Genomic DNA, 23506 nt, shown 5'->3' on the forward strand with positions numbered 1-23506 from the left:
TCTACAACGTAAAAATCAACAAAAACACATAGTAACCTAGTATCGATTAATGGTTCTGCTGCTGTTTGACGTCATGTAAGTCACATGCCTAAAAAAGGTCTATTGTTGGTTTAATCTGCTGAAAAGTGATATACATTACACGTCTTTGAAACAAACCTTTGCTCTCAGTAGTTAGCAGTAACAGCTTGTTCAGAGATCTTGCAAACTTCGTGCATACAGACCCCAAGGCGGGAATCAAACCCAGATCCTTGAGGTGCGAGGCGACAGCACTAACCACTAAGCCACTAAGGCGTTTTAGTCCATAAAGAATAAAATGATAATTTATAGCATTTGGTAGATACCCTTATCCAATGCGACTTACATTTTAATCTCATTATTCATCTAAGCAGGTGAGGGTTAAGGGTCTTGCTCAGGGGCCCCAAAGGAGCAACTTGTTGGTTCTGAAACCGTATGTTGTTGGTTCCAATGCCTTAACCACTGAGCTACCCTTGACCCATATAATCATTAAAAGAGCTACAAAACACCCCAGGATATGCTGTTATAGGGAAATAACCAACTCCATGGTGGTAACGGTAACTCAGAATGTCCTGTTGTGTTTAGTTCATCGTGTAAGGTATACATGTCATTATAATTCCTCAGATTAATCAGAGCAGTGTGTCAAACAGGAGAGCTGAAAAGTGCTAAACAGTTAACCCCTTACAGCTTATTGAGCAGCTCCACAGAACGTTTCTCCAGCTGGATAAACGCGAGCACCTCCTCCCGGCAGGCTGAGCAAGGAGAGCGGCCCGTTGAGTGAAACGTGAGGAATTTGGAATGTAAATGCTGTCTTTGAGAGCAGGAATGTTTGAGGAGCAGCTTCCCCTCTCGCCCAGGACTCGCATCACTCTCAGTCTGCAGTAGCAGGAAAAAAGAGGTTTTTGTGAGTTAGTTTTTTGGACATTTTGTGTTATTTTGTGAATCATGAAGCTGTTTATGGTGGTGTTTTCCGCTCTGCTGTTCTGCACGTTGCTCTGTCAGCTCGGTGAGTGTCATAACGTAAAGGAAAATCCTAATTCTAAAACTGGACTTATACACTACAAAAAAAACCTTGTGCATTAATTAACACGATTGTTTATGACCATAAGACAAAAAGCAGCTTGTTGTGATGATGATGAAATGCAAAGTGCTATGTCTTTTGTCTGTGTGTGTTATTGCACAGGACAGAAGAACAAATGATACCACTGTGCAAAGTTAACAATGTGCATACGAATATGGGACTCTAACATTATTTTCTTCCTCTTTGTCTTCTTTTTTATTTTACAAGCCTAACCATTTCAGTTTCTAGAAATGAAACCAGTTAGGTCATGTAATTTCAAAGTCATTGCATCTATAAAAATAATTGTTCCTTCACCAGCCTTCTTTTATTTCTCCCATGAAGTTATTTAGACAAAAATCACAACTTTTGACATTATTATAAAAACAAAAAAGTGTAAACTCTTTTGTCCTGAAGACTTTTACTTTACTCCCTCTACGAGAGCGTCTCAAAAAGTTAAAAAATTTGCATCCCGCAGATCCGGTCACTTTGGTCGTACATCCTTCTCCTTGAAACCTGGCAGTAGAATTTGCTATTAACAGTCTGGCCCCGGGAGACAAATTATTGATGCACAATGTTAAAAAAGACAATGAGCATGCACTTGGTCAAGGTGTGGACCTGCCTCGCCTTTTTCGGTCGTGGAGATGATGGGCTGTTCCACTGTGCAGACTGGTGCTTCGTCTCAGGGTTGTACACGTACACCCATGTTTCAATCCTCGAGATAAAGGACGGCTCATTCCACGGCATGTTGACGGAGTTCTTGGCAGACTTCCACACAATATTCCTTTTGCTCCTGGGTCAGCAGCCTGTGGATAAACTCGGTAGCAACACGGCTCATGTTCAAATCACACGTGAGGATCAGCTGGACTGTTCCGTATGATACAACAACAATGACAGCAACGTCCTGGATTGTTCTCGTTTTTGAGGGAGTGAGCTCGTTGCAGCTCTTCCTGTTTTCTTGTCATCTTCCAGTGGTGTTCTTCCGCTCTTAAAGCGTGTGTGCCACTCAAAACACCTTAAACAACTTATTGCAGCATTGTTGTGAACTTTCCGAATCATGTCAAACGTCTCTGTGGCAAATTTGCCCAGTTTCACCCAGTATTTCACATTCGTCTTTGTTCTAACTTGACGTTAATAATGAAGTAGCAGACGTGGTAACGCACATGGTCAGAATAGCACCAGTTTGACAGGACAATGTCTTTTGGCACATAAATGTCCTTTGGCACAAGGAATGCCTTGTTAAGGTCGGTGCTCACTGTGACTGTCATGTGTTCTCGCATTACGAAACTAGTCCTGATACTTTTTGATACCACCTCGTATAAATGTTAAATAAAGACTTCTCCATTCTCCACACACATCTGAACCTTTACAACTATTTCCTTGCTTTTATATTTCTATTTGTTTAAACTGACTGCATTATAAGTTCTTAAGAATGAGCTGTTAAATTATTTAAAAGAATGATTTTATGAAAAATTAACACGATGTCTTATAAACATACAGTAATGAGCCAAAAAGAGCCGAAGCCAGCAGGAGATAAGAAGTTGAAAAGGAAACTGGAAGAGAAGAAGAACAAAATCACATCAGTGAAAATTAAATCAACGCCGCCACCCCAGCCACCGAGTCCCACACCAGCCCCACCGTACCTGAGCCGAGTTGTGGCGAAGGGGAAGTTTGAGAAGGTGGGGAAAACACTGTCGGTTCCAGCAGGGGAAACCCTGGAGCTCAGGTGTAAGGGTCGCGTTCAGTGGGACGTCCCGTCTTACCTACAGGAGGACGATGAAGGACGACTCAGGTGTGTGATTGATTACAATCATCAAGGTTTTAGAATATATTCAAAATTCACTGGTTACTTTTAGATAAATGACTTGATTACATCATACGGTGCATCACACGGTGCATCACACATCATTACATGAACCATCACAATACCACCTTTTTACATTTTGTAGTTTTACTACCAGGAACTGGGATGGACTTAATTTGGATTTTTGCTATTTGAGTTAGGTTTCTGTTTGAAGTACTAAATATATTTAGACACCTCACACATTCTGAATTCATGATTCTGTTTTATTTACATGCATATAGAATTTTTAAATATAGCTGCAAGCAGCAATGAGTGGGCCCAAGCACCACTCGGGTGCACCACACTACCTGTTTGTCTTTTGAGCGTGTTAAGACCTACAAAAAGGTTATGATTTATGATTTTGTTACTGAAAAAGTTCATGAAGTCCTCACTACTGTATGCTGTTGTTGTAGAGATTTCTGCAGTGGTCTTGTTTCTAGTTAATTTAGCTACGATATTAAATAAAAATCTAGGATAATTTTTGTTATTTTCTATAAGAGTGGAGAGATACAATGATTTCGCATAAGCAGTGCGAAAGTTGTTCAGCTCAATGAGCTCTAAATGTATACTTCGTGTGCATACGTGCAAGTGTTTATGAGCTATGCAGCTATGCGGGCCACATGACTCATCCTAATTCCAACCTGTCTGCCCTTTGTCATGAGTTTTTGAGCATGTTAAGACCCCAAAAAAAGCTCCAAAACGTTGGGGAAAAAAATAATCCTTAGGAAAACAAGAGGGTCCTGCCTACAGTGCTTGGGCCCTAAAAAAAAGAAGGCCCTGCGATCCCTATAGTGCTTGGGCCCTAAAAACAAGAGGGTCCTGCACACCCGATAGTGTTTGGGCCCTGGAAAAAAAGAGGGTCCTGCGCACCCTTTAGTGCTTGGCCTGTAAAAACAAGAGGGTCCTGCGCACCCTATATTGCTTGCGCCCTAAAAACAAGAGGGTCCTGTGCATCCCATAGTGCTTGGGCCCTAAAAACAAGAGGGTCTTGCGCATCCTAAAGTGCTTGGGCCCTAAAAACAAGAGGGTTCTGCGCACACTTTAGTGCTTGGGCCCTAAAAACAAGAGGGTCCTGCACAACCGATAGTGCTTGGGTCCTAAAAACAAGAGGGTCCTGCGCTCCCTATAGTGCTTGGGCCCTAAAAACAAGAGGGTCCTGCACACCTGATAGTGCTTGGGCCCTAAAAATAAGAGGGCCCTGCACACCTGATAGTGCTTGGGCCCTAAAAATAAGAGGGCCCTGCGCACCCTATAGTGCTTGGGTCATAAAAACAAGAGGGTCCTCCACACCCTTTAGTGCTTGGGCCCTAAAAACCAGAGGGTCCTGCACACCCGATAGTGCTTGCGCCCTAAAAACAAGAAAGCCCGGCGCACCCTATAGTGCTTGCGCCCTAAAAACAAGAGGGTCCTGCGCACCCGATAGTGGTTGCGCCCTAAAAACAAGAAAGCCCGGCGCACCCTATAGTGCTTGCGCCCTAAAAACAAGAGGGTCCTGCGCACCCGATAGTGGTTGCGCCCTAAAAACAAGAGGGTCCTGCGCACCCTATAGTGCTTGGGTCCTAAAAACAAGAGGGTCCTGCGCACCTGATAGTGCTTGGGCCCTAAAAATAAGAGGGCCCTGCACACCCAATATTGCTTGGGCCCTAAAAACAAGAAAGCCCGGCGCACCCTATAGTGCTTGCGCCCTAAAAACAAGAGGGTTCTGTGCACCCTTTAGTGCTTGAGCCCTAAAAACAAGAGGGTCCTGCGCTCCCTATAGTGCTTGGGCCCTAAAAACAAGAGGGTCCTGCACACCTGATAGTGCTTGGGCCCTAAAAATAAGAGGGCCCTGCACACCTGATAGTGCTTGGGCCCTAAAAATAAGAGGGCCCTGCGCACCCTATAGTGCTTGGGTCCTAAAAACAAGAGGGTCCTGCACACCTGATAGTGCTTGGGCCCTAAAAACCAGAGGGTCCTGCACACCCGATAGTGCTTGCGCCCTAAAAACAAGAAAGCCCGGCGCACCCTATAGTGCTTGCGCCCTAAAAACAAGAGGGTCCTGCGCACCCGATAGTGGTTGCGCCCTAAAAACAAGAGGGTCCTGCGCACCCTATAGTGCTTGGGTCCTAAAAACAAGAGGGTCCTGCGCACCTGATAGTGCTTGGGCCCTAAAAATAAGAGGGCCCTGCACACCCAATATTGCTTGGGCCCTAAAAACAAGAAAGCCCGGCGCACCCTATAGTGCTTGCGCCCTAAAAACAAGAGGGTCCTGCGCACCCGATAGTGGTTGCGCCCTAAAAACAAGAGGGTCCTGCGCACCCTATAGTGCTTGGGTCCTAAAAACAAGAGGGTCCTGCGCACCTGATAGTGCTTGGGCCCTAAAAATAAGAGGGCCCTGCACACCCAATATTGCTTGGGCCCTAAAAACAAGAAAGCCCGGCGCACCCTATAGTGCTTGCGCCCTAAAAACAAGAGGGTTTTGTGCACCCTTTAGTGCTTGAGCCCTAAAAACAAGAGGGTCCTGCACACCCTATAGGGTTTTTGCCCTAAAAACAAGAGGGTCCTGCACACCCTATAGTGCTTGGGCCCTAAAAACAAGAGGGTCCTGCGCACCCTATAGTGCTTGGGCCCTAAAAACAAGAGGGTCCTGCGCACCCTACAGTCCTTGGGCCCTAAATAATATCAAATGTGCACATGGGCAGTTTGGGGACCTCAGGAACGTAATGACTGCTGGAGTGAAGCCATAGGTCTTTACAGCCAACCAAGGTTTAAATAGATGCACATATTAATCACACATGTTAATAACATTCTCATTACAATGACAAATATATGTGATTTCTTTCTATGATGTAAGCCCTAGTGATGTGTGACCTTTGTGTTGATTAGGACGGTGCAGCAGGTGCGATATGGAGCGCTGATTTTAACCAATTCTTCAGGAGCTGATACAGGGGAGTACACCTGCTACCCGCTCTACTGTGAAGACTCAGAGTGCAGGAAAGAGTACAATAAAGCCCTTAAAGTCTTTATCTTCTTCCCCGGTAATGTTAATATTACACTCAGGAATGATATACAGCAAACTTCAAAAGTCACACGCAGCCAGGTTCAGATTACAAATTCTTAACATTGAGTTCTGTGTAAGGGGTATTAAAGATTCATAAATTTTAATAGTAAAAAATTTTTCTTATTTTACATGAATTCACTAAATTCACCAAAAATGCATTTTACGGGGGTCTCTGAGTGGCGCGGTGGTAAAGTGTTCGCCTTACCACTTGTTGGTTCGATCCCCGGGTGATGCTGTAACCTCTCGCAACCGGAGGTCTAGAGAGAGCTGATTGGCCGAGCTCTCTCAGAGGGGAGGAACGAGAGGTACTTAGTGCTCCCACATTAATCACGGCTCTTCAGCCAATCAAGGGCGTCTGTGAGCTCACGCAAGCGGAAGAAGCAGACAGCGGTGTCCTCCGAGTGTGTTACGCCGCCCCCAACGATGCGTGAGTGAGCAGTTTAAAAAGATGCGGTCGGCTGGCCTTATGTGCGGAGGAAACATGTGATAGTCTTCGGCCCTCCCGACTGAGTGGTAGTAGTAGCCTTAATGTGGGAGCCCCCTAGTGACGGGGAGGAATTGGACACGACTAAAATTAGGGAGAAAATTGGGAAAAAATCACATATAAAATATATTAAATAAAATATATTTACATGATATGACACATGAAATATAACAGTAACAAATAAACATATATTATAACACATAAATTATCTTTTTTTTTCTTCAGATAAATAAATTGATATTTACCATCTTTTTGACAATGGATAGTTATGGAAAGTATCATTTATTTGTTTTTTATTCATAAAATTAAATCTGCACTGCTTACATTTGCTAATTTACTCTTTTAGTTTTCCCTAATTAAACTCACACAGTGTGACATAAGAAAAAAGATATATCAAATTATCATGCATTTTAGATTTTTAACATACATAACTTACATAACTTTTTCTTTAATATCTTGGCTTTGTTTCACCTCATATATTGTAAGTATTGTATAGTGTATAACTGTAAACTCATTCAGTACAACAGTCTGGTGAAAGTGTGTTGTACACAAACTTGGATAATAAAAAATCTTCTATCCCTCACGTCAGACCCTCGGGAGCTCTTTGTGCCATCCTCGGATTATTACGAGGTCGTCCAGCTCAGGAGTAACTGGCCCACGGTGTTGCCGTGTCAGGTAACCAACCCGCAGGCCAGAGTCACGCTGCACCGCGAGTTCCCGCCCGAGGAGGTGAAGGTGGACGGATCTGAGATCTCGTATAATGTGATGCGTGGTTTCACCATCCACAGGCCCAAAGCGCATCACGCCGGCTCTCTGTACTGCGTGGCCAGCGTGGGGAGCCTGCGGCAGAGCTCCATCAAGTACATGCTCATCTATGTCAACTGTGAGTGCATGTCCAAAAATCGTACGTGTTCAGCTTGTCCAACATGTCCAACATGGGCAAATCATTTAACATGTTCAGTGCATCCAAGATGTGTTTCATGTCCAACACTAATAGCACATACATCTCATCCAACACACCCAATACGTCCTACAACTCCACGTTCATATACGCCTGACAAAATGTACACGCATAAAACATCTTACATTACTTTCAAAAATTTAGCTGATCAAGAAGAAAAATAGATAGCAGCTTGTCTGTATAGTTGGCTTGGGTTTTTCTCATCTTCCTTTTGATTGTAGTCCATAGTGTAGATTCTCTAAAGGGTTCAGGTCAGGTGAGTTGGCTGGCCAATCAAGCACAGTAATATCACAAAGTAGTAGTTTTGGCATTTTAGCAAATATGACCTTCTGTAAAAACTGTAGAGCTGTAGATGACACTGTGTTATCTCTGTTTTTTTCCCACTGTCTGGTCCAGACCCGTCTTTTCCTCCTGTGCCCGCGATCCAGGCCTCAGCATCTTCAGTGGCTGTGGGTGTGAACCTGCAAGTCTCCTGCACCGTGGTGGGAGAACAGGACGTGACCGTGGACTTTACCTGGGAGTATCCTGGACAGAAGGTCAGTCCATGCCATTACAAGTCACACAGATAATGTGCTTGAGTTGTTAGCAGGTGTGGATGAAATGTCTGTGTGTGTTTGTGTGTGTGTGTGTGTGTGTGTGTTTAGAACGATCGGCCGCTCTACACGCACGAGACCGCCCAGACGGTGCAGGTGGACGGACGCAGCCGGCAGCGCTCGCAGTCAGTCCTGCAGGTGGATGAAGTGAGGGAGGTGGACGAGGGAACCTACACCTGCACTGCTCAGAACCTGCAGGGCTCGCGCTCCGTCTCCACCAACGTCACCGTGCAGAAGAAACGCGACATCGCGAGACCACACACAACCTGAGGGCTGTGCAAGCATCACAACCGATCAGTCATCATTCACAGGACACGAGATCGGCCACGTTAGGTGTCCGAATTCCTCATGAGCTAATGATCATCGATTATCCAAACCAAAATGTTCCGTATCTCTAAAGCAAAAGGTACGACAGAAGGGTTTCAGAGAAACTGAAACCCGCAACTCAATCTAAAATCAGCTTTTTTTTTGGCACTTCCCTATTTACAGAGGCTGAAGGATAACACGTGATTCCTCTGAGACACACGTGAAGCCTAACCAATCTCTAACCCATGCCGCTCATAAGACAGGGGGATTAATCAGGTGCAGTCTGTTCTTTTCCATACTGTACATAAAACTCACTGACGCTCATGATTTTATTATAATTGTCACTTTGATTGGCAAGGGGCGTAGAGTATGCCCCGCCTACTTTGAGAACATGGCCATTTTTTTCTCTTTTAGGAATCATGATCCTTAACATTTTCTTTATAAGCTCTGTATATAAATTAAAGGCTCGTCCTAATAAAAATGAGTTCAGGATGGAGAACTACGTTGTTACAAAAACAAACAAACAAACAAGTAACAAGGCAGAAATCAATTGTTTATCCAAGGCAGAGAGAGTATTCTATATGTTTTATTAGTTATATTTTGTGCTTAGCCTTTGGCACTGATGATTTATTGATTATTTTTGTGCTTTTATGTTGTTCTATATTCTGGATATTAAGCTGTTACTGTGTTTAAGCAGCGTATCAGACCTGTACTGACTCCTGCTTCACACGAGCATCATGATCAGCTGCTTTACTTATGCTAAATAAACTTAATGCAAAAAAAATAATAAAGGAAACGCCCTCTCTCCCCTTATAGTTAAATGATTTGTGTGTGGTTGTGGTATCTATGCTATCATCATGCCACTTTTATAACAGAATCTAGCGGTGCAGGATTATCATGTAATAAAGAATTAATAACTAAAATAAGAATATTTGGATCTCTGGCGGTAATATCCAGACACTGAGCATGATAACTGTATACACTCTGTACCAGTTTACCTTTCTGCATATTTCTGCATGTTAAGATTTCTATTATTTTAGCTTCCTAGAAGAATTATAGCTAAATGTATTTCTAAACAGAACACCAAAGGAGCATTAATTATAGGTGTGTATACTGTAGATAATTCTCTAAAGTCTGATTTCTACACTGTAAAACATTACTGCAGACGTTTATCCGAAATACACAATAATCTCCTTTGAACAGTTGATATTGAGATGTATATCTGCTACTTCTGCTCTGTAAAGCTTCATAACGGCTCTAATCTGAGGTGCTGGTTGTTAATTGGGGATTTCTGAGGCTGTAACTCTAAATGAACTTCTCCTCTGCAGTAGACGCAAGTTTTGGTCTTGCTTTCCTGGGAAGGTCTTCATGAGACAGTTTCATCCTGGAGCTTGATGGGTTTCACAAATGCACTTGACTCAATACTGATCTTGCAAGAACAGACCTCAGTGTTTTAAAATAACGACTGACTGTTGCTGCTAGTTAATTTCCTAATGCCATCCATATGTGTACTTTATAGTTTTTAAATATCCAGTATTGCTCAAGAATGTAGAAAATAAATTACTAAACAAAAAACATTAAACTAGAAGGTGTGTCTAAACTTTTGAGTGGTGATAAACACTATATATAGAAAGTAAGAGCTCAGGATGTGGACTGGTTTGTTTCTTATCGCACAAACCATTTAAATGGAATGTGGTTACAAAAAAACAAACCAAAATAGTGTACTATTTTTTAATGGTATATGATTGTTTTGGGTTTTTTTTTTTGACTGAAGATATTCTGTAGCCTGTCCCTTAATGCAAAAGCAATTGTAAAAATGTGCTAAATAAAATAAAAAACAGCTCAAGCATGTTTTTCCCCCTGTTTAAACTTTTTTTTATTATTATTATTGTTGTGTTAAATTTTTTCCCCCTATGCTATTACTTAGCTATGTGTAACTGTTTTCAACAGAAATGTTTAAAACTGTCAGTGTAGATTCCTGGTGTGGCCAGCAGGCGTCGCTCCTGTGTTATAATTCCTTCCACATGAAGTTTATTTCTTATATATTTTAGCACCAGACATTTTAACCAAGATCAATTAAATTAGTTTATGATTTTTATTTTTTACTGAATTTACATTTTGTAGCCTACCTTTATGAAAAAAAATAACCCTTTCATGTGCTATTAAAACAGGAAATAGGTAAAAATTGAAAAGGAAAGAGTAAACTTTCTATACAGAATACGTATACAGAATATTTATACTACTATTGCACATAGATATTTATAATTTATAATTTATTTATTTAAAAAAACTAATAATAAATGTGCAATTTGCAAACCTCATGATGAAGTGCATATTGTCGAGATGTGTATAAATGGCAAATAAAGTCTCTTGACTCTTGTATTTGTGTTCAGGAGATATTTTTAAATGTAATTTTTCAGGCGTCGCTGCTGTCTTTCAATTTAATCCACATGGAGTGGTTTGTTTCTTAAGTAATGTAGACTGAAAATATTTTTAACTACCTTTAATACAATGTACTGTATGACTGACGTAATGAAAAAAAAATCTAAACACATTTATATGTGCTATTAAATCACAAACGCAAACCAGAAGTCTTGCTTTACCTGGAATTAGGTAAAAATATAGGCATTTAATTTCAGGAAATACTGTACCTTAAAACATTATGTTAAATAAACATTTCTTATTTTTAACAGCAGGCGGCGCTGTTGCGGTATATGTGTATATTCTTTCTTATACTGTATAGTATAGATTGAAGATACTTTTAAATACCATTAATACAATGTATTAATACTAAACATTTTAAATAGGATAATTTAAATTATTTCTTATTTTATTATTATTAAAATCATAACATTACTGCAAGTACATATTTATATATCTTTTCAAGAGATGCTTTTAAAAGCAATTCTTTTTTACCACCAGTAGGCGTCGCTGCTGTGTTACACTTTCATCTAGGCTTTCTGTTCTCTGATTGGTTCGAATTCAGAGCGTTTGTAGTTGTCATGGAGACCTGAGCGACAGTTTCAGTGTCCATTCATCGCAGTTGTTTTGAATGTTCTAGCCAATCAGAGATGAAGGGGCGGGGTTTGAGCGCTGGCTGGGTGCTGAGTTTAAATGTCGGAGAGGGAACGAGCGCAGAGTGACGGTTACTGCGGAGCTGCTCGGGTGTTTAGAGCCGAACTGGATGGAATATTTCACTTTTTAGTTTAAACATTAAATCAGGAAGGAGGTAAAAATTTCAAGATTAAGATTATAGGTTCATCACAAGATCCTGGAATCGATAATGGTGAGTGGAGATTTTGTGTTTTTTTATTTATTCTTGTTTTCAGCTAGGGGTATTTTGTTTGTTTGTTTGTTTGTTTGTTTGTTTGTTTGTTTGTTTGTTTGAAATTATTTTGGTTATTGAAAATTAACACTTCTGGGTTTATTTAATATTTCAACTTAAATTGATTTATATATTTAAAGCATTCTAGGATTTAATGCAACAGATTTGTAATTGATCAATCATTAATTAATCAACCAATTAACCAATTAATACCATGTTTAACATAATTCAGTTTCTATAAATATTTTCTTACTTTCATAATTTCATAACAGCTGAACATCACAATACACAACTCTCCTTTTAGTGTTTTAGTTTTTTATTTTTTAATCAAATATCAAATTAACATGTTTTAGAGTGGATTATTCTCTTTATTAAGTCCGGCAGAGCAGAACATCTAATGATGGAAAGAGTGGAGTGAAGAAACACAGGGTGGTATGAAGCAGTAGGAAGCAAAACGTAAGGCTGGGGCTGATTTCTTTCTAGCCCAGACTATGGATTCACACAGCCAATCAGTTTATCACATAAAGAGATTTGGTTAAAGTTTTATAGTAAAGGTGAGCTATAGTTGTGAGCGTAATGAACGAGACCAAGGTGGGTCATTCCCACAATCATTCTGTTTTTTGTTTTTTTTTAAATGTCTTCGGTTGAGAACATAGAAGTTGTTAGAATTAGGACGCACCATTTGATCTGATCTGAAGCAGGAATTACACGAAAGCACAGATGACTGGAATGTAGCTTTGGTGTTGTTTGTTTGGTGGTGAGAGGGGGCTAACACTTTTCATGTTTAATGTACAGTAAGGAGGAAACTTTAATAGAGCATTTTTTCAGGAGATACAGTATATCCATTGTTTCTGTGGCAGTTACTTAAGGGGTCGGGTTGCCAGCTTTACGATCGATTGCCATTCATACACTACAGGCAATTTGGGAATGTCAATTAGCCTAAACTCCATTTACACACAGTCCTGAGGTGGGAATCAAACCCTGGAGGTGCATGGCGACAGTGCTAACCAACCATCACCAGTTTTTCTAGTCAGTTTCCAAAAGCCTGCATGATGTATTTTTTTCCTTTTTACAGCGATATTTATTTCCTGATCTAAAACTCATACATTTTTGGTAATATTTAAAGAAAAATAGGTGGAAAGCAATTTGAAAATTAAAAGTAAAATTAAAAGTAAATTAAAAGTAAAATAAAAGCTTATGCATGTTTGTGTTTGTTTGTCTGCTCTGATTATAAAGGTGGTTTTAAGGTTTAAGGCAGCTGTCTCTCGGGCATACCATAGTTATTTAGCGATTCGTCTCTGGATCAGACTGATCATGTAGCAGATGATGCTCTATAAACTTCATGGAACTGATCCATAAATATGTAACGATGCATACATAAATGCATTGTGATTGATTTCAGTGTAAAAAAAAAAAATAATAATAATAATGAGTTCATATTTTGTGAATTTCACGATTCTCGTACTATGTTCTCATACTAAAGTGTCCATTAAACTAACAAAATATATAAGATACTACTGCAATCTCAAGATCACTAAACTTATTAAGAAAGGCAGAATCTTCACAATATAATTATGATCATCATCCCTCGTTTAGTCGTGTCCGACTCTCAGCTACTTCATAGGTTACATGAAGGTTAAGCGTTGTCTGGTGATCTTAGCTTCGAGCGACGTATATGGTTTGATTAGATTTACAACTTCCACGTCCAGGGAACTCACAGCAGCCTTCTTCAAAAACAGAGTACAAATACATCAGCCATATTCACTGTCCAGCTTACAGAACCGCATGTGACGGAGGGAAGCACGATGGCCTGGACGACTCTGCGCTTTGTGGCGAGGCTGATATAATTATATGGATTTAAAAAGACAAATCTTCTTGACAGTTTTTTGGATTGTTTATACAATTTGTTAGGGTTGGGAAAATTTTTTATTTAGTTATGTATCGTGATTCCTTTGTGTGGTAATTTGTGTATCGACTTCAGAATCAATTTTTTTTTTTTTATCAAATTTTTTGAGGTATCGTGACAATATCGTATCGGCTAGTCCCTGGTGATTCCCATCCCTACAATATGTGTTATTAATATAAAGAAATCTATGTGAAACTGGTTCCTTTAGTCATTATAACATTGTGTGATTTGAAGGAGTCATAATAATTAGAACATTAAATAAGTTAAGTATAAACATGATATTTTTTAAACCATCTAATGTTGCTCATAGACTTTTAGTAGTAGATCCTTTTTTTTTTACCTGTGCCACGAGTCTGGAGTTTACACTGTTCAATCTCCCAACCTACACATTTCTATATTGTTAGTTATTTAATCTTAGCCTCATCATGTTACATCATATTGTTTTAATTTCTGTTGAATGTAAAGAAGCCGAAGAGGTTTTAATAGCTGGATAAGCAAGGCACTTTACAAATCCCTTAATTAGTTCGATAAAAAAGGTGCCGCTGGTTGTGCTTGTTATCAACGCTGGTGGTCATCCCCTCCACCACACACACACACACCACTTCACTAGTTCGCTGGAGTTTATTTGCTTGTTGTTGTTGGAGATCAGTGGCGTTCGCCTCGCTGCCTTCAATGCACAGAAATGCAGGACAAAAGGGACTGGCGAAGTGTTGAAGTGTTTTCCTCCTACCGCTCGGTAGCCTTGGAGACCAGAGGCCACTTCATGACCTTTGTCGCTCACGGCTAGGGGGAGCCACTTCAAATGATCCAGAGGTCTCATGCTTTTTAATTAAGGCGTCAATGTTAAAGGAAAAAAAAGAATGTTTAATTAAGAAAGGAATGAAAGTGTTAAAGAGCTTGTTAATGTGAAAAGCCACATGATTACTCTCCAAGCTATGTTTGAATGCATTTACTTGACGTTATCTCAGAATTTAAACCACAGTAAAACCACAATACATATATTATGACGTAGTAATGATTCAGTCATAGAGACAAGAATGGCAGAATCCTTATAATACACACCTAATAATAAGCAATAATCTTATAATCTAATAGTTTCTAAAAATATTATTTTAAGAAGTTTATTTTGTGAGGAGACATTTGTCCAGTGTCAGCGCCTTGTAACAGTCAGGAAGTCTTTATGATAGGAGTTTACGCTTTCAAGGTTCTTTAATAACATGACAAGCTACATTATTTTGTCGAGTAAAGGACAAAAAGACAGGCTGGTGAGGGTTTAGACTGTTTACAGCTGCTGTAATGTAAGTGGGAACAGAAACAAACATGTCATGTGGATGTTGTGCAACATTTAAACAGTTAAAAACTGAAACGTATTGTTCTTTACTGTGATAAAAAAAAATTAGGCCTGACTGTTAGAAAATTGCTGTGATACAAGAAAAACACACACACACATTAGGGATTTGATTGGTCTAGTGCTTCTCTCAATGTTGATTTTTTTTTCTCCTACAGCACATCCTGGCATAATTGGTTAATAAAATGTGATGAGGAATTAATCAGTCAAAGCAGTGCTAGGTTTCAGTGATGTGGTAATGAAACTTATGAAAGTGTAATTGTTTAGAGTGAGATGGAATGAAAGTCATAACTTAGTAATACGGAATTAGTCATAGAAGGTATATTGTACAGAATCCCATGCTGACCTCAGGATTTGAACAAAAACCTTGCCTTATTACTCAGTCTTTATCGAAGACTGAATTTATGCACTAACATGAAGAGATGTGTTTGTTTAAAAATGGTACTGACGTTCATGACTGTTGCTTGTGAAGATAGATAGGTCTTCTTTAGACTTTGTGGCAGCTCCCAGCGCTTTATCTTCGTCACCTTGGGATAAACTGGAACAATTAGATGAAGACTGGGATGGTTAGCTGTTAGCGGTTAGCGGAGATCAGGCCCTCGGCTGTGAGAGGCTACAGCATCACCCAGGGATCGAACCAGCGATCTCCGGATGATAGGGAGAGAACTTTAACACTGCGCCATTCGGGGGACGGTGATTTGTTTATTCTGATCTTGTGACTCTTGGATACATGTTCATCAGAAACCTGGATAAACAAATAGATAGAATAGGTAGAGGCCTTCACTGGATAATTACTGCAGTGATAAGTATAATGAATAATATATATACACTACCACTGAAAAGTTTCGGATCACTTTCCAACTCCAAGGTTGTTCCTGATTTCTATTTCTTTCTACACTTTAAAGCAAGGCAAAAGGCGACCGAAATATGCAATTATCTCCCTTGAACAATTCATGTTGAGATGTTGGTCTGATGAGTCCAGATTGACGCTTCTCCATAGTAATGGGTGCATGAGGATAAAAAGAGTGGTGGATGAAGTGCTGCACCAATCATGCATAATGCCTACTGTAAAAGCCAGTATTATGATCTAGGGTTGCTTCTGTTGGTCATGTCCAGGTTCAGCAATGCTATGTGGCAGTAAAATGAGGTGGATTTTGTCTTCCCTGGTGGGACGGCGTATTCCAAGATGATGCTTCCATGATTCGTTGGGCTTAGATTGTGAAAGTTGTTCATGGATCATGAGAAATTATTTTTATACATGGATTCGCCACTTAACCCTATTGAAATTTTTTGGGATGTGCTGGAGAAGAGTTCACGCAGTGTTCCGACTCTCCCATCATCAGTACAAAATCTTGGACAGAATTTAATGTGAGTCTTGATTATGCCACGGCAAATGTTTGGTCGAACGAAATATTTGATTTTTTTGGCTGGTTAGTGTATATACTGATCACAGATGCCCATGACTGACTTGTGTATGATTAATATGGGAGTGTAAGCATGACCCCCACCTACCCAAAAAATGGCGAGCCAAGCTGCTTTCCAGGCTCTTGGCTACGATTAGTTGTAGCACAACCCGGGAATCAAACTTGAGCACAACTCGAGTTGTACCATTTGTTCCATTGCGCTACTCAGGAGCCTAATTATTTACCTTTTCACTCAAAATGTAACAGTTTATGTCTCTCGTTTACTTATTCATTGATGTTAGATATATCCTAATCTATCCAGTCCTATCTCACAATGCCAATGAAAGCACTGTTATTTATTATTTTACATAAATGTAAGAGGTTACTTTGAAGCAAATTCCTGAGCTGATGTTTGTTCCCAGTCTCTGGTGAGTGTTTTCATCAGTGTCATGAGTGCACATTCTGAGTACTGACTAAGTGTGTGTAGGGAATGTATGGGATTGATATAAGTGGGAAGGCAGGATGTGTGTAGGAGGCGACAGACGAAGAAAAATTTTGCTGGATATGTTGAAGGACAGAAACATAAACACACTGTGCAGCAACAATAAAGATCTGAAGAAAGAAAAGGTAATGATCAGTGAGACCGTAGAATAACTTCCTGAAGTGTCATTTTTATTACACACCTGCACACCTCTCAGATGTCAAGGTACCCAAAATAATGGTAGTTTTCATTATTTCTGGCATTAACTGTACGCTTCCCTCACTTTTGGGTATCCAAACGTCCATATAGCTTACCTTGTTGGTAACCAAGCAACAAGGAAATCTTGTTGTATTTTAGAGTATGTTTATTTCAGAATTGCCAGATCTGTGTGATAAATCCAACCCAGTTCCAAAAAATCTCAAATTAAATCCTTTCAAACTCTGTATGAAGCTACAATCTTTAAATAGACAGTAACATTTAAAAGGTAACACTATATGAAGTTTATGTATATGAAGTTTCTAAAATGGTCTTGTATTATGGCTTATAATGCTCAGTCGTAACATTAAAACCATTGACCATTGACTTGAATAGAAACACACAAGTTACAGTATAGTCATAGTTATAATCATTCTTTCCATTTTGTGGACGATCAGGTGTTTGTATGCGTCACTTTCCTGGAGAAGGCACAGCACCAGAATGCACTCTGGGAAGAAATCAAACCGGAGGCAGTTTGATGCTCTAGACGATGGGAAACCCTGAGTCCTGGCATTCCTGTTGATGTTTCCTTCCTAAACATTGCTGTAGGCCAAGCACACCCCTTCATGTAACAAGAGTATTTATTAATAGCAGGAGCATCTTTCACACTACCACACTGCAAAACTTGTTCAAGAATGGTTTAAGGAGCATGAAAAAGATTCTCAATCTGAACATGCTTCTACAGTATGGGATGTGCTGGACGAACAAGTCCGATCCATTAAGGCCAAAACGCGCAACTTAAAACATCTGTTATTGACGGCTTGGTGCCAGGTCTTGTGGAGTCCATGCCTTGACAGGTCACAAAGGGGACGTACTGTGCCAAATATCACACGTTAAGTACTGATCTGTGAATTTGAGAAATACACATTCACTGAAACGTAACAGAAAAACATATGATCTTAAAAGTAGTCTTAATATGCATTCACTGTCGTTATAATGTGTTGTTTCATAAGGTTTCCTTTGTTCTGAATATTTCACTAAACACCCAGTGAAACAGATGCTGTGGGATTTTTATTATTATTTTCTCAGAGTAAGGATACTGTTCATCGATAGTGTGGGTGTTTGTTTGTTTTTTTTCCTTCCTCTGTAATATCCAAGGTTGTGTTGGTGGTTTTTCATTTAGATCACAGAAACCGAGCTTTACATTATTTAATCAGCTCCTGTGTTAAAACCCTGTTAGCTGATGCATGAAGTGAGGAGAAAACTTAAAATCGGATTTGATTCGCTAATATTTTGTTTTCATACTGTACCACATGTCAGAGAGTAGGATGTTAGCTAGCAAGCTAACCTAACTTTGTGGAGTATTTTTTGTTGTGCAAGTGGACACACGTGTCACACAGTCGATACACACGTCAAAGTTATGAGCAAAGTTAAGTGTGTAGTAAAAAAAAGATTTCATGAAAGGATTTAATTCAGTAATGTTTTGTGTCTTTCATGCAGTTAGCAAGATATCAGGTAACAACTAGCAAATAGCTAGCATGCAGCTAAAGGAGTTTAAAGGAAGAAAGAAATATCTTCACAACAATGTTCCAATGCTCTTCGTTCTACAAGTGTGAGGTGGTTGATACATGAGCCAGGCTACAATTAAAAAATGTACAAACTCATATACTGGATTACATCACTTCCTGGTTCGCCTTCAGAGTTTGTGGACCTGCTTTAGCTAGCTACTTTATTGAGTCATTATTTTTACCTTATCTTTTTTTTTAAAGATATTAATATTTTTCACTTTTTGTATGTGTGTGTTTAACTTATGTTTAAGATACCTTCATTTTAATTTATCATCTAAACTATTAAAAGTTTATTAGGTAATGAATGACCCTGTAGGTAATATTAATACACATTTAAGTAGATAAATTTATGAATATTAATAAATAAGATTGTTTCTTAGAGTAGAGAGATAGTATGCTAAATACTGGAACATGGCAACCCAGTCTTAACAAATTTCAGCATCTAATAAATCCTCAGTTTTAAAGGGCACCTATTATGCAAGAATCACTTTTTGCCCATTTTTAGACATTCAGATAGACATGAGGGAAAAAAAATAATACCTGCATTTTTATTATTTTTTTCCATTGTTGATTTGCCAGGATTTAAACAAACCAATTAGATGTGACCTCATATACCGTAAAAAATTAACTGACACTTTAGCGGAGCCCTGAGATCTGAGTTAACTTGGTAAAGACATAGTACAAGACATAGATGTTCATATCAAACCGAAACTTGTGATGTAATTTCTCTGGACTTCAAGCACAGTACGGTGATGAGACTCTTAGCCGCAGTAAAACGTTTAAACAGGGCCGACATTTTAAAGAGGGCCAGAAGGCTGTGAATGATGATTCTGGACGAGGTGGCTCTGAGCCCACTGCAGTCGTTCATGTGTATGTCTAGGGAGCGGAACGTCTGATCCTTGAAAACTGACAGATAACTCGTCACCGGCTTAAGCAAGAGACACATCTGTCTGTGAAAACTGTACACACAATCATTCAACAACTCCGCTTACACATTACAGGAACTCAGGCGGTAGTTATTGCCATGTCCTGACCTCACACCAAGATATTTTCACAAGTTTGAGACATTAAAGGAGTTTTAGGGAGGCCAGCGTTTTAGACGAGAAGCGGGCAGGCCGATCATGTGAAGAAAACTTTCTACCTTTATGGTATCCAAGCACTAGTGAAGCGCTGGGATACGTGCATAAGTGTAGCCGGGGGTTATATAGAGAAATAAAGTGGGTTCTGTTATTCTGCGCAATCAAAAGTCCTGGTTTGACTTGAACACCCCTTGTAAAATTTGGGACCATTAAGGAAGAAGGAATATACTTTAGCTAAGGTGTTTTTGCTTCACTTGACACTCCAGATACTCCTCCAGGATGTGAGGAAAGTTGACAAGGCTGTGTTTAAAAGGGTGTGTTGACATGGGTGTGATAAAAAAAAAACGAAAATCCTTGGTGACTTGTCGGTTTCTCATATATAGCATCATCATGCAGCATACATTTTCTCACAGAAGCATTTCCTCACCGATGAATAAATTCATCATATAAATACTACGTGAGCAGGAGTGTCAGCAGGAAGAAGTATCGCGTGTTTAGTTCATGCCCTCAGGGATTTAATACACGCACCTTTCTGGACTTGATGACATTCCTCTGTGCTACATCACTATGTGTACTTAACTAGTGTGATAATTAGTTCTAGGCCAAGGCCAATACTAAGATATGTTACCAGCTCTGGGAAACGTGTTGTGTCTTATTAGATATAATTAAGAAAATAGCACCCCTGTGCTTCAAGTATCAGCTGATATACAACACCGATCCAATACCGATCCTCTTAGTCACAGAGTGACTCTCTGTAACCCTCTAGCAACTTATGTCTAACATCAGAGGCGTGATTGATGTTGAGCTGTGTCCTGTGTTGACTGACAAGACTGTAAGCGCTTGCATGTGAACACAACATGCTCTTGGCATGAAATCACTGAATGAGATGATGTCTCCAAGTGCTACCTATATTGTAAAATGGCAGCATTGTTAATAAAACTAATACCAACAATGTATGTATGTATACATGGATAAAATACAATATACATGTATATACAATAAAAAAATTATATTTAATATATGATATATAGTAATATATATATATTTTTTGTATAATTATAATTAGTACAATTGTATAAAATTATAATTGAGAAAAGACAGGAGGCAGAGTTGGAGGTAGCAGAGCTGAAGATGTTGAGGTTCTAATTGGGAGTGACAAGGATGGATAGGATCAAGAATGAGTTCATCAGAGGGACAATTAATGTTAGATGTTTTGGAGATAAAGTCAGAGAGGCCAGATTGAGGTGGTTTGGACATGTTCAGAGGAGAGATGGTGAATATATCGGTAGAAGGATGCTGAGGTTTGAACTGCCAAAACTGGAGATTTATGGATGCAGTGAGAGAGGACATGAAGTTAGTTGGTGTGAGAGAGGAGGATGCAGAGGATAGGGTTAGATGGAGGCAGATGATTTGCTGTGGCGACCCCTGAAAGGGAACAGCCGAAAGACAAAAAAGAAGGAGTATAAAATTATAATTGAATTGAAATTGGAATAAACACAAGTATTTTGTAGTAAAGTGATAATGGATAAACGACCCGATAATGGGTCCTTGAAGCGTTCGTAGTCTGATCTTTACTTCCAACCTAAAACTACTTCCCATTTACTGTTTGCCACAGTAAAAAAAAAAAAAACTCAGAACCATTGGTTTATTTACTCCAGTCATCCATAAGCTCTCATTAAAGATGAGATGCCAATGGCCAATGCCAATGGTTAAGGAATTGGACTACGGTTCGGAAGGTCCCAGGTTCAAATCCTGTCAAGGCTGGCAAATGCCTAAATGAAAATCTATGAAGAACATCGCTTGGAAGGAAGAACTGGAGTGTGTTAATGTATCTGTTGAATGTATGTATGCCTAAACCAGGCACCCAATTTACACACTGATTAGTGCGGTACTTAATTTGTTCTTCAATTATTTAGCTTTAAAATCTACACTATATGGCCAAAATTATAGCATTGGAAACATGAAAAACACCCATACTGTAGTGCTGGGCGATATGATGATATATATCATGGGGACGATAGAAAAGTGTCTATCGTCCTAGTTCTCTTCTATCGTTTCTAACCTAATTTTATCAATTACTAAAGAAAATATTGCATTAAATTGGCTATGACAAATGTATGATAATGTCTTGTCGCTATGCAATGCATACTCTACCCTTTATATAAGTGATAATCAAGAGTAAAAATGAAATTTTTCGAAAAAGAAACTCCGTCTTATGGATTTGCGACATAACTCTTTAAGTTGTTGCGACATACTTTACGACATGCTTTACGCTAGTTAACTCATGAGTGGATAAAGATGGAGACGCAAGAGGTTGAAGATGAATGCCTGGAGTCGCAACAAACTAAACCTGCTATGCAGGCAGCAGCCCAATAAGTACTTTTACCGAAACGTGGGGGTACGTCAGTGATTTGGTTGCATTTTGGCTTCAAGAGCTCTGACACGGAGCAGAAGACAGTCATGTGCAAACTCTGCCAAAAGACTGTTGCCGCGCCCGACGCTAACACAACAAACCTCTTTTACCACTTGAAGAAGGTCCACGAAAAAGAATACGGGAGAATCGAAGAAATGCGACGTAAAGAAAGTTGTGAAACAGCCCGGGCAAGTGGCGAGAAAAAAGATAGCCAGCCTAAATTTAAAGATTCTTTCATAAAAAGCACACCGTATGAAAAAACGTCCCAGCGCCATAAAAAAGTCACATGTGCCATCTTGCATTACATTTGTAAAGGCATGACCCCCGTGTATGTAGTTGAGAAGGATAGCTTCCGAGACCTCGTCAAAGTCCTTGACCCTTGATGGGTGATATACCGTGATATGTCTCGTTATCGTAATATAAAATAATTCATATCGTGATATATGATTTTTCCATATCGCCCAGCACTACCATACTGTATGTGGTGGTTTTCCAAACTGTTCCCCCAACATTGGAATCACACAGTTATATTGATGCTCCATGAAGACATGGTGTGTTAAGGATGGATTGAAAGACTTTGAGTGTGCAGAGCCTTCGTGTTTTATACCCTTACTTAATGGATCAAAGAAATCATTCTATTGGCCACACCCACACTTGAAAAGAGTATTTTTTTTCCATTAGGCTTTTTCTCTTCCTCTGGGATTCCCAATCAAATCATTCAAGCCAGAAGTTTTTGGTGCAGGGTATAAGCCAAATTCTCTTCATGTCTTCAGGCTTGGGACTGGCACTGAGGATGCCTTGCATTGGCATAGGGTTCAGGGCCTTGCCCAAGGCCCCAACAATGGTGGTGGTGGTGGAGCTGGAGCTCTGCTACCTCCCTGCTCTCTTATATCACATAAATGAGGATGTGTTCCCTCTTGAGTCTGGCTCCTCTCAAGGTTTCTTCATTTCATTAGGAACAAACTTATCATTATAATTTATACATAATTCCTTATACTTTTTTTAAACTCATTTCCATAGATTTTTTATTCTATTAAGCTGCTTTGCGACAATGACCATTGTTAAAAGTGGTAAATAAATCAAATTTCATTGACTTGGGGTTTGAACCCATGGCGCTCCAATTAGCAACCCGTAGCCTCAACTGCTTGAACCAGCACCACTTCACCCACAATAAGAGTTGCTCATTTTTTGTTGCTTCAAAAGCAGAAGTTTCCCAATGGTACAGTTAAAGTTGCCTTATTATAGACCTTAAGTTAGACTTTTACTGTTCTGCACAACCTGAACTCTAAGTCTGGCCTGGATTTTGATCATCCAGATCGCAAGGAGCCACACTTAATAGCCGAGACGAAGGTCTCTTCTGTAAAAGATTAGGATTACATGGATTTGTCTCCCAGGACATCACAAATAAACACAATGACACACACTGGTACTACATTTAGATAATCTCATCTGTTGAGACAAACATCTGACACTGGAATTAAAGACTCAG

The 23506-nt window shown here is 39.6% G+C and overlaps 2 protein-coding genes across 2 annotated transcripts in view; both read left to right on the top strand.

The window, feature by feature from the left end:
* Positions 1–569: 569 nt before the first annotated feature.
* Positions 570–9101, top strand: LOC128512775 (platelet-derived growth factor receptor-like protein). The gene is made up of 6 exons (XM_053486192.1): positions 570–1021; positions 2573–2864; positions 5781–5932; positions 7029–7322; positions 7797–7936; positions 8045–9101. Exons 1-6 carry the CDS (start codon positions 961–963, stop codon positions 8261–8263), a joined length of 1158 nt encoding a protein of 385 aa, XP_053342167.1. The 5' UTR covers positions 570–960; the 3' UTR covers positions 8264–9101.
* A 2350-nt stretch (positions 9102–11451) lies between these two features.
* n4bp3 (NEDD4 binding protein 3) overlaps positions 11452–23506 on the top strand; it is a 38105-nt gene continuing 26050 nt past the window's right edge. Inside the window, exon 1 of the mRNA XM_053485221.1 lies at positions 11452–11585. The gene's annotated coding sequence lies outside the window, so the exon portion shown is untranslated. The remainder of the gene's footprint in view (positions 11586–23506) is intronic.

Source organism: Clarias gariepinus, chromosome 2, assembly GCF_024256425.1.
Source record: "Clarias gariepinus isolate MV-2021 ecotype Netherlands chromosome 2, CGAR_prim_01v2, whole genome shotgun sequence".
NCBI lineage: Eukaryota > Metazoa > Chordata > Actinopteri > Siluriformes > Clariidae > Clarias > Clarias gariepinus.